This window comes from Macaca fascicularis, chromosome 5 (assembly GCF_037993035.2).
Source record: "Macaca fascicularis isolate 582-1 chromosome 5, T2T-MFA8v1.1".
In the NCBI taxonomy this organism is placed as follows: domain Eukaryota; kingdom Metazoa; phylum Chordata; class Mammalia; order Primates; family Cercopithecidae; genus Macaca; species Macaca fascicularis.
In genome coordinates this window covers 124,743,949-124,757,927 of record NC_088379.1, presented here as the reverse complement: position 1 = coordinate 124,757,927, position 13,979 = coordinate 124,743,949, and the positions used below count along the sequence as shown (strand labels likewise).

Here is a 13,979-nt window from a genome sequence, read left to right as displayed (position 1 = left end):
ACCCAGTCACCTAGCGCGCTCCCCAGAAGCCGGCTCCGCACACAGCGCACCCCAGCGGCCGCGTGGCCTCCTTCCAGCCGCGGCCACTTGGCTTCCGGAGAGCTCCCCGGGCGCAGCCGCCGCCTCCCTGGAACCAGGGGACTCAAGAGCCTGCGAGAGCCGAACACTCGCGGACCCCAGGGAGCGGAGCGGCAGCTGCGCCTGGCCCCGCCCACCACACCTGGGCGCCCAGAGGACCGCGCGGGGCGGGGCGGGGCAAGAGGCTGGCCTGGCGCTCCTGCCGCTTTGCCAAAAGCCGGCCCGACTGGAGCTGGACGAAGGGGGAGGGTCTCTAGGCCGAGTCCTGTTCTTCCTAGGGAGGGACCCCAGCTGGGGTGGAAAAGCAGTACCAGAGAGCCTCCGAGGCGCTCGGTGCCAACCATGGAGCGGGCCGGCCTCAGCTTCGGCCGGCAGCGACAGCAGCAGCAGCCCCAGCAGCAGAAGCAGCAGCAGAGGGATCAGGACTCGGTCGAAGCATGGCTGGACGATCACTGGGACTTTACCTTCTCTTACTTTGTTAGAAAAGCCACCAGGTAAGAAGAGGACCCACGGAAGACCCGGCCGGGTCATGGAGTGTGACCCGGGGCTGATTTCTCTCTCCTATTGAATTGTGCCCTTCGTTCACCCCTGTTCCCAGGCCCTTTGCTTTTGGAGTAGGTCCTCGGTCCTGTTACGAGGTAGAAACCTCAACTCTAAGCGAGCAGAGTCGAAAAACTCAAGCGTCGAATTTGATACAACTTGCTCACAAAGTTCAAATACAAAAATGTACTTGCCGACCTCCCACCCTCACCCCCGCCCTTCTTGGTATTCCACGGGAACATGATTATTTTCATACATCCGTGCTCACGGGCCTTCCCCTAGCCCCTCTCTAGCTCCCTGGTTCCCCTAAATCCAATCAGCAAAACCCAAACAGTTTCTGAGCCCCTTCCCTGCAGGCTCCGGAAGCACCATTTCCAAGTCGGTCTTGGTGGCTCCGCTCCTCCCACGTCCCCCCTTGCCCTGGCCCTGGCTGGGCGGGGAAGCTGGGGTTAGGGACGAGACCACGGGGAAGCCCAAAGGCAACATGACGGAACCTTCCCAAAGTGAGTGCGGTCGCCTTTTCCCCCCTTCCAGTCCCCTGCTTCTCCCGCGCACCTCCTTTCACTCGCTTTTCCGCCGATGGCTGCGCCGCCAAAAGTAGAGATCTGCAGAGGAGTTTGCTGCGTGCACACAAAGGGCGAGGGGGAGGCGCCGCCAGGAGCGGACCCCAAGGGGCAGCGGAGACCCCAGAGGCCAGCTCTTTCTGGTCCAGAGCCAAGCGCCGCGGCGGCCCTTGCGGTGGGCGGGGAGGAGGGAGCCTGTCCTTTTGGAGGCGGCTGCGCAGCGAGCAGTCAGGGCGCTCGTGGGAAACGCTCGCGGGAGAGTTGGGGAGGAATTGAGACTGGGAGCAGAGGGAGAAGAATGGAGCAGAAAGTGCTTGGCGGGCGGGTTCCCCGAAGTCTGAGGAGTTGATGGATAGCCGGGGTGCGCGGACTCCAGGACGTGCGCCTTTGCAGAAGGAGTCCGTGCCCCGCTGCCGCCTGCTCTGGGCAGCGCCCGTCGGGCAGCGGGTGCTGGCCGCCTTGGCCGGGAGGGTGACACACGCCCGGCGGTGATGTTCGAGGAGCTCGCCCGGGTTCGACACCCGGGTCCCACCCGCCGGCGCGCGGCCGCGGCTCTGCCGGTCGCTCCCCGCCAGGGGGCGGCGCAGCGCGGGGCGAGCGGGAGGCGACGGGCGGCGGCGCGGAGGCCGGGGCCGTGAGGGAGCTGGCTCCGAGTCGCCGACCTCACCTCACCTCACCTGGGCACGCTGTTGCCCCTACGGAGCCTCCTGGAGTCCAGGATCGGCGGAGTTCGAAAACGAACTTACCACGTTTGCTATGTTGCCCTTTGGAGACAAAACGAGGTACTTCCTTCAGCATCCTCTTATCCCCCTTCCCACTTTTTCCGGGGGCGCGGCGGGTCTCGGGTGCTGGGTGGTGGCGCCCCGGTGGCACCAGTGGGACGATGTATCATTGAAAATGGACTGTATAACTTTTGTTGTTGTTGTTATTCTTTGCTCTGTTGCAGATGTATTAATGAGGGTCTTAAATTGGGCCCTTTTAAATCTTTTTTTTTTCTCCTAAGGAACGTCCACAGTTGGTGTCAATTTAATCACTTTCAGGGGCCTTTTTTTTTTTTTTTTTTTTTTTTTTTTTGACAGAGTGGAAGGCTCTGGGATTAATCTTTTCTCTTTAGTAACCCAGCCCTTCTTTTAAAATCGTCTTCCCCCGCTTTCAGCTTCTTCCTTCAAAACCCTAAATCTTGAGCGCCCAGAGTATAGCCCTGAAAGTGGTTTCTTTTTCAAGGGCACTTGTTTGCGAGTTTAGGGTGAGCCACTAAGGCCATGGAGGTCTAGAATGATCGGTTACTGTGGACCAACAGTTTTCAGGGGTCATCTGCTCCACTGAGGCCATCTGCACCCACTTTCCTTTCACTCTGAGCATTCCCAGCCTTCTGCTCTCCTTAAATTACAGCGCATAGAATGATTAGCGGGCCAGAGAACCCGGCAGATTTTTAGAAGTGTGTATTGGACCTGTTCTTTAGGCAGATTATAAAAAGTTTAAAGAAAAAAAGTTATTGTGTAATAAATCAGCATAAATGTTCTTTCTTCGTTCCCTATTTTTCTTTTAAAGATGTAAACTAGGGATGGCTTGTTGGTCGTTTTTGACTAGTCATAGATAAGAACACTACATTTTCAGAACCTACCAACACTTTGAAAGTGTAGCAACATTTTATTGGAAAGTAAATGGAAAGAGCTGAGTTACATTTCTTTTCCCATTACTTTTTCTCCCAAGCAGCATAGGATCAAAATCCTATTTCTCAAAATTACCATGCTCACTGTAAAATTTAGATCATCTGAGACTCTAAAAAAACTTTTAAAAAATTTTCGGTTAGGGTTTTTAAATTACAGTTGATGTTGGCAGTAGACTGAACACTTTCTGTGGTGTATGTATGTGTGTGTATACATATTCTTAAGAGTTTATGTTGAGTGTAAGTTGGAAAATGAAAGTGTAAAATATTTAATAGTGCAGGTCCTCAATTTTAAGAGTTATAATAAAGTGCTGAGAGTCATCAGAGTAAAGAATATAACCTAAGAATTCGTGTGTAGCCGGAGGTCTTTCATGAAACAATATTCCAATTTGGTTTTATATTTGGTGGCATTAGCAGGAGACTTAAAATGTGAATAAGAGGATGGACATTTGTTGATTATGAAAATGCAAACCACTAACCCCAGTGTGGTTCACATTATTGTGGTAAAAACTTATTGCATACGTTTTAACTTTATAGCTCAGGATTTTTTTTTTTTTTTAAGTAGAAGCTTACATTACTTTGCTTTTCCCCTCTTTTTACACTTTGTAAGTGTAAAATGAATATTGTATGTGATTCAAGAAACCCATGAAACAAAATAGTTCTGTAGATGTATGTGGCATGTTTTAAACTTTAAAATATATTTATATTCACCCAGATTGTCCATCTGCACCAGTAATCAGGCTTGCTGACATAAACAATTTCTGCATTATTTAACTGTTGTCATTGGACATTCATGCATGATTTTCCATCCTTTTCTCAGACTAAATGATCTACATTCAATGGTAGTTATTGAACATCAAGGTTCTGGCATTCCCAGATTCTCAAACACCTGTGAATTTGGGTCAACCTTGAAAGCATTTATGCTATTATATTACATTGTTTACTAACACTGTCTTCAAGTAGAGCGCTATGCACCTCATTAAAAGCTATAGGTAGGGCCCGGCACGGTGACTCATGCCTGTAATCCCAGCACTTTGGGAGGCCGAGGCAGGCAGATAACGAGCTCAGGAGTTCGAGACCAGCCTGACTGACCAACATAGTGAAACCCCGTCTCTACTAAAAATACAAAAATTAGCCAGGCATGGCGCGTGCCTGTAATCCCAGTTACTCAGGAGAATTGCTTGAACCCGGGAGGCAGAGGTTGCAGTGAGCCGAGATCGCACCACTACACTCCAGCGAGGGCAACAGAGTGAGACTCCATCTCAAAAAAAAAAAAAAGCTATAGCTTGGAGCTTTTTAGTTATCACAACCTGTTTGTGTCCATTTGAAGGTGTCAATTGAATGATTGAGAACATAGTCTGTTGGCATAAACATTAATTTGAGACCAATAAATCACATCTGGAAAACTCCCAGGTCACTATTCTAGACAATTTGCAGTCCTAAAGGCCTCAGCTACTGTGTTAATTGAGGGCTTTAATGCTTATGCCTTTACAACTGAAGCTTTCCTGGTGCTAATGCGGCTTAACAGCTGTTGTTATTCTTGACAGCATATTAGAATAAAGTTACCTTTCATTAATTACTAATCAGCTCTGTGATTGTGGGTGATGTTTTAGGTCATTTAATATTGTAAGGATGACATGATTGACTTTATTGCTTTGTTTTGTACCAGGCAAAAGCTTGAGAATATCTGGCATATACTGGAAATAAGAGATATTAAGTGAGGGCAAGTTTTTATGACAGCTTGGATCAAAGTCCAGAAACAGAAGTTTTACACTCCCATATAGCTTTCTATGATAGACTTTATTTGACACTGCAAAGCTGTGCTGAATTAATTGAGGTTCCTGGTCCTGTGTTTGGAATTCTGTCTTTCATTTTTTTTCCTTGTAATTCTTCTCTCACTTCTAAAAGCTGTAGCATTTTTATTTGCACGGTATTTACAATATAATCAGATTATGTATATAAATGTTGCTATGCATTTTTTAAAATTATTGTTTCTAAAATTATACAGGAATATAAACTTTTCACAGTTTTCAGACAAATGAATTGTTAAGCATATTTTGTGAGGCAGTTGTTAGTGTTGATGATAATAAAACCCTCTGGGCATTGACCCAATCTAACTTTGATATTGTTTATAGTATTTTTATAATGGTAATTCTGGTGCAATAATGGCCTTTTTTTTCCTTATGTTGTTCATAACCAGGGTCCATATAACCAGCTCTAAGCTGCCTTTTAGTGCACTTGAAGCACTCTTCTGGATTGCATTCTTCCTGCCTGGAGAAATCCATAGGAGCCTCTGAAATAATGTTTTTCATTGCTCTTCTATCTCTAGTGTTTTCAAAGTTTCAAATTCAGACCCATGTTAGAGCCTAAACTACATGATTCCTAAAAATGTGGTAGAATTAATGCAATGGCAGTTAGTATAGATGGATATCTTTAAATAAATCGATTTGCTTAGTATAACACAAACTTAAATAGGCTTGTGGTATCATTCAGTAGCTTTTTTTCAGTCTGTCATCTGATGATCTGTAGAAATTGTCAATATTTTCACACGTTTATGTCCTCAGCACCTCAAGATGAGGAAATTTTTAGTGTTTTGATTATGCTATGCAACAACATTTCCTTTTTAAATTATTCTGCTTAAATAAGTGATTTGACTCTGGTCTCCAGTATCATTTCTTTTGAAATATTTGGAATTCCGTTCAGGTTGTATTGGTAAAGCTTGTACCTTCGCCCTTATCTGATTACAGAGAATGTGTCCTACTTTGAGGCACCCCTTCCTCTAGATTTGAAAATACAAATTAACTTAGAAGTTAAACCTATAATTGCTGTGTCAAGCTATATTTGTTCTTTGTTCCCACAGCCCATTGTGGGATAAAAACCTCTTCCTAGGATTAAAAAAAACCTTTAATAAGGACTGTAGGACAATTAAATAAATCAATGAGTTGATTGATAGTGAAGGGTTGAAAAATGACTAATTTCTGAATTTAGGATGCAGACTAGTTACTGACTTTGCAGGACTTCCTATGAAATTAGTTTAGCTGCATAGATGTAGATTCAGTTGGCCACTATTATAGCTGGTGAATGTGGCTTGGAAATATCTGTTATATCAGGTTCTCAGGGAAAAGTGCCTGTGAGCCACATACCTAGGAATAAAAATTGAAGAAAGCCTTTCCGTATGAGTCATTCATTTGATATTTAGCTCTGTAATCTTATTTACTGATTTGATATTCTCATTTTAAATTACTTTTTTTTTTTTTTTAAACAATGTAAGTGCTTAATTCATTTTCTCTTGAGTGGTAGGAATTTATATTCGTTGCCGACCAAATGTTTAAGGTAGGTGAAACAAACTATTAAGTTTATAAGAATCATTTTGATAAATATTCTAAAAATGTTTTAAAGCCTTTTTTTTGTTTGTTTGTTTTTGTTTTTGTTTTTTTTTTTTTTGGTGAGACGGAGTCTTGCTCTGTCGCCTAGGCTGGAGTGCAGTGGCGCAATCTCGGCTCACTGCAAGCTCCGCCTCCCGGGTTCATGCCATTCTCCTGCCTCAGCCTCCCGAGTAGCTGGGACTACAGGCGCCCGTCACCACGCCCGGCTAGTTTTTTGTAGTTTTAATAGAGATGTGGTTTCACCGTGTTAGCCAGGATGGTCTCGATCTCCTGACCTCATGATCCACCTGCCTCGGCCTCCCGAAGTGCTGGGATTACAGGCGTGAGCCACCGCGCCCGGCCTTTAAAGCTTTTAAAGATATATTTTCTCTGGTTTTTAGTTTGCAGTGAAAATGCTTTTAAATGTCTTATGTGCCATTGTTAGCTTTTTTAATTCTCAGGAGAGGGGAGACTTTTCCCTTCATTCTGAATTATAAAGTAAGATTAACTTTTTGCAATTTATTTTCTCTGAATAATTGTATTTTACCTAAAACCGGGAAAGGATCATCATTTGATATCATATTCATAGTGATAATTATAAAAAAGAAGAATTTTCTTCTCTACTTTTAGTTGAATATCTATACTGAAAATATACAAAGAGAAAAGACTCTGACCTTCTGATGAAATAATTAAAACACACACACAGGATCACTGAAATTTAGAGTTAGTAGGGATCATATAATCTCATTTTTCAAACTTAAGTAATGTACTCCTGTTAAAGAAAGACATTCTTTTTGATTTACAATATATTAGAAAGCTTTTGGTTGCAAGTGACAGAAACTGAACTTGAACACAGAAAGAATTGACTCACATAATTTTAAGTGCTTGTGGGATTGGGTTGGCTGTGGATTTAGCTAATCAAATAATCTTGCCAAAATTCTGTCTGTCTCTGTGTCTGTCTAACTATCTGTCTGTCTATCTATGTATCTACCTATTTCTATTTATCTTTTCATCTATCTACTTTGTTTACCTGTCCTTCCTTGCATCTATTTATCTATCCGTGTATCCATTTGTTCATGTATTCATCTATCCATGTATCTTTTGGCCCTGTGCTGTGTTGGCTTTATTTTCTTGCATGCTTTCTTCATGTGCTGAGAGTTTCTACTTGTTAACTATATGTGGGTCTTAAACTTCTGATATTAGAGAGGTACCTTCTTATCCATATCCGTCCTCCCCAGATTACCCTGGTCTTACTTGGGTCACATCCCAACTCTGAACCAATCATTATATTCAGGAGAGTAGGGTGGTTTGACTGTTTTGTTGGGGCAGGTAGCCCATAAGGTGATATGTCATTGGGGAAGGTACATTCCCAAAAGAAAGTGATGTGGGCAGACCCAGAAGTTCTAGATATCTACCATACCTAGTGTTGACTTCCTTTTACTTTAATGTTAGAGAAATGTGGAATTCTTAAAAGCAGAATACATAAAAGCGATATAATTTAATCATAGTCACAACATTTATGCAACTGTAATGCCAAAATACATTCTAAGTTAATTATGAAACAAACAAAATGATAAAACCACAGCCAAATGTAGATTTACAGCATTCATTAAAATACTCTTGCAAAGTAAATATGGTTCTAACTACCTGAAAAACAGTATGGTAGGTCAGCTGGCCTTTGCTACAATGTGGCCTATAATGATTTCACTTCTCCCACTGGGTCTCTCTGAACAATCATGAAACTTTTATTCCTCTAGCACAGCATACCAGCTTTCATTTTTTACTTGCTATGAAGGCATGTATGCATATTAAATTTACTTCTTTATTTTCTCATTAACACAAATACAAACCTTAGAGCTAAAATTGCAGGGCAGTAGTTGGTAATAAGATGGTCATCCCAGTAATTGAAAGCAATTTATTTCACTTTCTTTTGTTTTGATTATGATTATTGTGAAAATATAAAATTAGAACATTTTATAGAACAAAGTAAAGATCTTCAAACATACTTGTTTTGAATTCTGAAGGCTCTCAAACCTCAGATAAATGCCATTGTAGTCCCGTCTCTCCCATATCTAAACTGCAAAGCCAACTGATTTACATGTTTAGTGCATAGATTTCAGTTATTATGTTTTCTTTCAGATGTGGTAGGTTTTCCTTTAAGCAACTTCTTTTATACCATATGTTGTGAATGCACAAAAAATTACAAAATATTTTGTCCCTTCCAATTCTCAGTCAAATTTGAATGTAAAACCATATGAAGCAATTCTGCATTTTATTTATATTTGGTCCCAGTAAGCTTCTCAGATGTTTTCCTAGCTGGAGCAAACTTAGAAATACTAAATAACTTTGGGCAGAGTCTTCATTTCCTTACCATGCCAGACCCAAGCGAACTACTTACTATAACATCTGAGTAGAGGTTATTGGAGGATATTACTTAGAGGTGTCCAAAATCTCCCATTTTGTTTAATAATAGTCTGTTAATCTCTTAATCATCTAAACCATTGCTTCTCAAAAGAAGATGTTGGCATTTGGTGATGACACTTTTTTGTTGTTAGAGGCTGTCTAGTGCATAGCAGGACATTTAACATCCCTGAATTCCAGACACTAAATGCCCCATCCGTGTGATGGAAAATCTGTTCCCACGCATTTCCAAATGCCCCTCAAGGGTTGGCACCACTACTTGATTATGAGCCACTGTTGTGAACCCTTTAAAATTGATTTCTGTTTATGGTTAAGGGCCCTAGATAGGACAGCCTTAGGCTTCAACCCCAGACCTACTTTTCTAAGAGGAAGACTAGGTGCATTATTTACTCTCTCTGTAAAATGGAGTTGATGGCATTTACCTCATAGTGTTCTTAAGAAAATTAAAGGAAATAATGCATGTTTCCTTATCTTTTTAGTGCTGATTTTTAGTAGTTTACCATTTTACCTTGAGCATCATCAGTGCCTTAAATATAATCACAAACTTTGGTAGGCATTTTCTTATCCTGGTAGATGGGAATTAAGTTCTGACAGCATAGTGATTTCATAGACTTTAAATGTCATTTTCATTTTTTAGATGAATTTTATTAATGGTTTGAACAGAAGCTTTTGTGGGATTGTGTAAGGTACTGGAAAGGGAACTGGAATGGGAGCCCAAACCCCCAGATTTTGTTTCCAGCTTTGCTATTAGCTAACTTTGTGACTGGCTCAAGTTAATGAACCTCAAACTTTAAGAGGGGAGGTGAAAGAGGGTGAAGACTCAAGGTAGAGAGATTCATAAATGAGCTTAGAAATCTCTTTCAGCTGTAAGAGTTCTTTATTCTCACCAGGAGAGCCGAGTATCGATTTCTCAGATTGAATAGTTTCATTCTTTTAAGTATTTTTCCAAATTTGAGTAGTGGATCCAGGTCAAATTATGCAAACAACATAACTAAAACTGTATAAAATAAGGATCCAAGAGCAGGAAAAGCAGCCAACATGATTTTTTGTGTGAGTTATTTTGTGTTTTCCCTACAGATAATTTTTAGCAGATTTCCATATAAGTTATCAATCATACTTTCCAGTGAGAAAATTTAGTATACTGTCTGCAATGCCAGTATTAGTGATTAATTCACATGACTGATGAAAAAGACATTGAAAAGAGAAAAGAGGATGGCATTTTAGTAGCTGACTTATAAACACAAAAATACACCCTGCAAATCTCCTCCAAAAGTTACTGCTGAATGGACTTGCTATATGGACATTTTTGAGGCACAAGGATTGGTATCACCCTACTTTTAGAATTTACCCAAGTAAGTACCCTTGGATAAGAACTAAAACAGCCAATTTAATCCATAAATTACCTATAGAAGAGTGTTAAAGCATTGTTTTATCAGATATTAAAACTGTGCTCCAGTTTAGAATTAATTATGAAATATTGCTCTGGTGTTCATCATAGTTAATTATTGTATTTTTTTACATTTGTTGTCAAACAGTTTTAACTTTTATATTTTGGGGAAAAAAAAGTCCCCAAATCTATAACTTATTTTTTGACCAAAAAAAAAAAAAAAGTCTCTAAGTAGTAATGAAAAAAACAAATTATATTCTTGCATTTATTTTTCTCAGTTAAATGTTGATGACCTAATCTTAATATAAAATTCAGAAAATTTTGTCATATGTAAGTGTAGATATTAGTCTGAGGAGTCCATTTTTTAAGTTGTAATTTGAAAAAATGCATTAAAACAGCCCTCTCTCTCTCTTTTTTATTTTAATATAAAATACCTCTGTAGAGAAGTTATTGCTTTTAAATTAGGGGCTTAGGAAGAAGCAAGAGCCAACATCTACTTATTCTGCTGTAAAAATCCATTAAATAAATTTTCTTTAAGAAAACCAAAACCTTAATCAGTTTAAAAATTATACTCCACTTAATATTCAGTTAACTTAAAAACAATAACTATCGTGAATGAAACACGGTGTATCTGACTCCAGCATCATTTCCTTTACTTTTATCATGATTTCCATTTTACAAAGAGAGTAAATAATGTACCTAAGGTCATATTCTTAGAAAGAGGTGATTCTTGGGTTAAAGTCTAAGTCTGTCTCACCTAGGGCCGTTAATCACTGTGCTATACTGAAGGTCAGTGTCAGTATTAATGGAAGCAAAGCAAAGGCTCATAGATTTAATGTCATGAGGATTCTATCTCAGGAAGAGGTTAACGTTTTCTTCTATGGCCTCTTTCTGTGCAAGCACATTACTTAATGATGTGCCTAAAGACTTTGCCCAAGTGAGTTTAGTTTCCATATATAATTTCAGAGTATAAAAATTGGAAAATCTCAAATGACATTTTAAAATAGAGTGGTTGAAAATTTCGGTACTAGGCCATTATAATTATCTTTTTAGCATTAGAACACAAATACCCTAGTACAATGTATTTTCAAAGGAGTTTTATCCTTTGATACATTATTTTAGGCCAGAGTGCAAAATGTATTAAACTAGTTGCTCTATGAGTAGGTTTCATCCAGTTATATTTTTAACTCGTGAGGGTTATTATGTTTATATCAAAAATTTACTTTGCCTTGTCAATTTTTCTTCTCTTTTCCTTACTTTTCTAGGAGCCAAGAAATATTCTATAAACCCTATAAAATATTTTAATTAATTTTCCATTTCAAGACATCTGGAATATTGAATATGTATTTTAAGGCCTTTCTGTCTTTTTCAAGATTCATTTTGTAACATGAGTGAGCAGTTCCACTTTGGTAGAAAGTAAGGTTATTGTGACAGGGAGACCGTTTGGACACAGACACGTGTGTGTGTATGTGTGTCCCTTTAGCTAATTATATTTGAAATGCAGTTCCAGGGCTTGCATCCCTCCATCCTGTCAACAAGTTTTATAATCCTATTTAATACTTCTAGATAGAGGGCATTTGGAAGAAGCTGTGACTTATGTAGATTAGTGGAAAATTTCTAAAAGCCCAAAACATAAGTTGTAGTTTTCTATCTTGTGATAGGTTTATAATAATCTTGAGTGGAAAAGGTAAATTGGAAAGGGGGGAAGGTTTTGATTCTTCCCAGATTATATTCCATACAGTTACATTTCATTTTTTTCAGTGAATATTATTAATCAGTTTATAAACTTTTTAGAGACTATGAAATGAAGTGTACCCAATATGCAATACAAATCTATTTAAATAGCCATAAAAATGTATTACAATACTAACTTGGCACTATTTAATTTAATCATTAACTTAATTGAGTCCATCATTTTAAGAGTGCCACACTTCTCATCTAGTTACAAAATATGAGCACATAGTATGTGTAAAATGAAATAGCATTGTATTTTTGCCGTGTATAATTTTGATGAAATAAACTCTTTGTTAAAACTATTGTAAAAGTTGATAACCATTCACCTTCTAAGCTTCCTAGCCTCCAGAATTCCTTGTTTTTTTTTTTTTTTTCCCACAAATGAATTTGTTCATCCCTTTGTATTACTAAAGACACAAAATGTCTGTCAACTTTCGCATTTTCCTGCAGCAGCTGCTGGAACCAGGGTAGCGCACATGCTCATTAGTTTTGCTGGGTGCTCCACTCACACGATAACATCATCATCTTGACGGGTGCAGTGCTGTTAGCTTCATGAAATCAAAATGTGTTCAACATTATGCTTAATGACACTGATTTTTATATTAAATCATTATTTTATAAGCAGTTTGAGCTACAAGAGTCTTCTGTAAAGTAGAATATCTGGATAATAAACTTCTGATTTGATTCATTGTGTAAAAAGTTTCGAGAATAAGATTTGAGTCACATTTATGACAAGAGCTCATAAAAGGTTTTAGGCAACTTCCATTTGGTTTTATTTCCTACCATCTAATTAATATGAATTTGGGGGTTCTTTGCTTGCTCGGTATGGAAAAGGATATCTTCGTGAGCCTAAGTGTCATCTGTGGAATATGTAAGTTTGAAACAACAGGTGGTATTGACATTAGTGTTATCTGAGAGGAATAACTTCCAACAGTGATTTTGGGATGTCCACCAGGGTTTCTTCATATCTCGGGATGCATTGTATAAGTTTAAAAGCAAAACTAAATTCACTCTTGTTAAAAGGGTATATAATACAACTCATTTATGAGGTAAGAATTTTTTGTGTAATAAAATGTATAGGAAATAAGTGATGGGAGGATAATAAAAGATTTTGGTGAGAAGGGGAAGATACGGATGTAATGTAAAACTCAGGCTCTTATCATTGACTATAAATTATTGGTTCCAATGTTCATTGCATTTTCCTTGGCTGTGACTTTCTTTGAAGTGTGGAGGGCCTGTTGTCTTACATTAATAGCTTTGTAAAAGTTAAATCAACTGAAAGACTTCAAGAGGGCAGCCAGGTTTTCTTCTGATCACTTCCAGGTTTGCAGGGCAGTTAGCAAAGATACACTTGTACATCAAAGTGGAGAGTCCAGATTATTAGTACTTGTGGTCAAGGCTACAGATACTTCAATGGAATTTGTTTCTGTTTTGTTGTTTTTGCTCAGATGGCTATGATGTAATTTAAACTGTTCTCTCTCTCTCTTTTTTTTTTTTTTTTTTTTTTTGAAAATTTAGTAGGATTCTGTCAAGAATGTCATTCTAAAGTATTTGTTTTGGCCAAGGACTTTTAGTGTTCATGGTGCATGTTGCTGGCCTATATCCAAACCCAGTTAAGACCCCTCAACCTGTGGGCTTGTATCACCAAAAACAACCTTTTTACTCTTATCCTTTTTCTGATTCTCTTGGCTGACCTTTGTGAGGAAATAACAACCATTGCTCCTTAACCCAGCCCTTTGACTCCATTGGAATGAGTACTAAGAGTGTAGTAGATAGCAAATTTTTAGATATGTTGAAGAGATTTTGAAATGCTTCCATGTGCATTTTCTAATTTGACTCACACATCAACCCTGTGCAGTGAGTAAAGGAGCCAGAAGGCTTTTCCCCTATTTAAAAATGAGGAAGTTGAGGGGCAAAAAGAAGTTAAGTTGACGGACCCAAGGACCACTTCTTGTCCTATTCATACTGCAAGCTGAGGTGGGGAGTCTTAATAACCTGTTAATACAGCAGCCCATTTTTACCACTGAAGATCTCAAACTCCAGTGAAAATGAACTCCAGAGAAGTTGTAATTGTTTTAGCATCAGATCCGTGTAGTGCTGTAGCTGGAACTAGAATTATCACCTGATTGTTAGTCTGATACTCCTGACTTTATACTCTGCTGAAGGCAGTCAGCACCTTACACTTCATAAAAGGCCAGAATGGGTGCTATTTTTCTTGTTTG

The 13,979-nt window shown here is 39.4% G+C and overlaps 1 protein-coding gene across 7 annotated transcripts in view; it reads left to right on the top strand.

The window, feature by feature from the left end:
* Positions 1–287: 287 nt before the first annotated feature.
* PDE5A (phosphodiesterase 5A) overlaps positions 288–13,979 on the top strand; it is a 129,569-nt gene continuing 115,877 nt past the window's right edge. For 5 of the 7 annotated variants that reach the window (XR_012435039.1, XR_012435038.1, XM_065545426.1 and 2 more), the window contains exon 1: positions 288–572. Coding sequence is in view for 4 of the 7 variants with exons in the window: in XM_065545426.1 (XP_065401498.1) it covers positions 421–572 (152 nt within the window). In the remaining 3 variants the exon portion in view is untranslated. Of the gene's footprint in view, positions 573–1,069; positions 1,122–1,473; positions 1,964–13,979 lie in introns of those variants that run through there. The other 2 variants (XM_005555808.5, XM_005555807.5) reach the window with 2 other exon arrangements.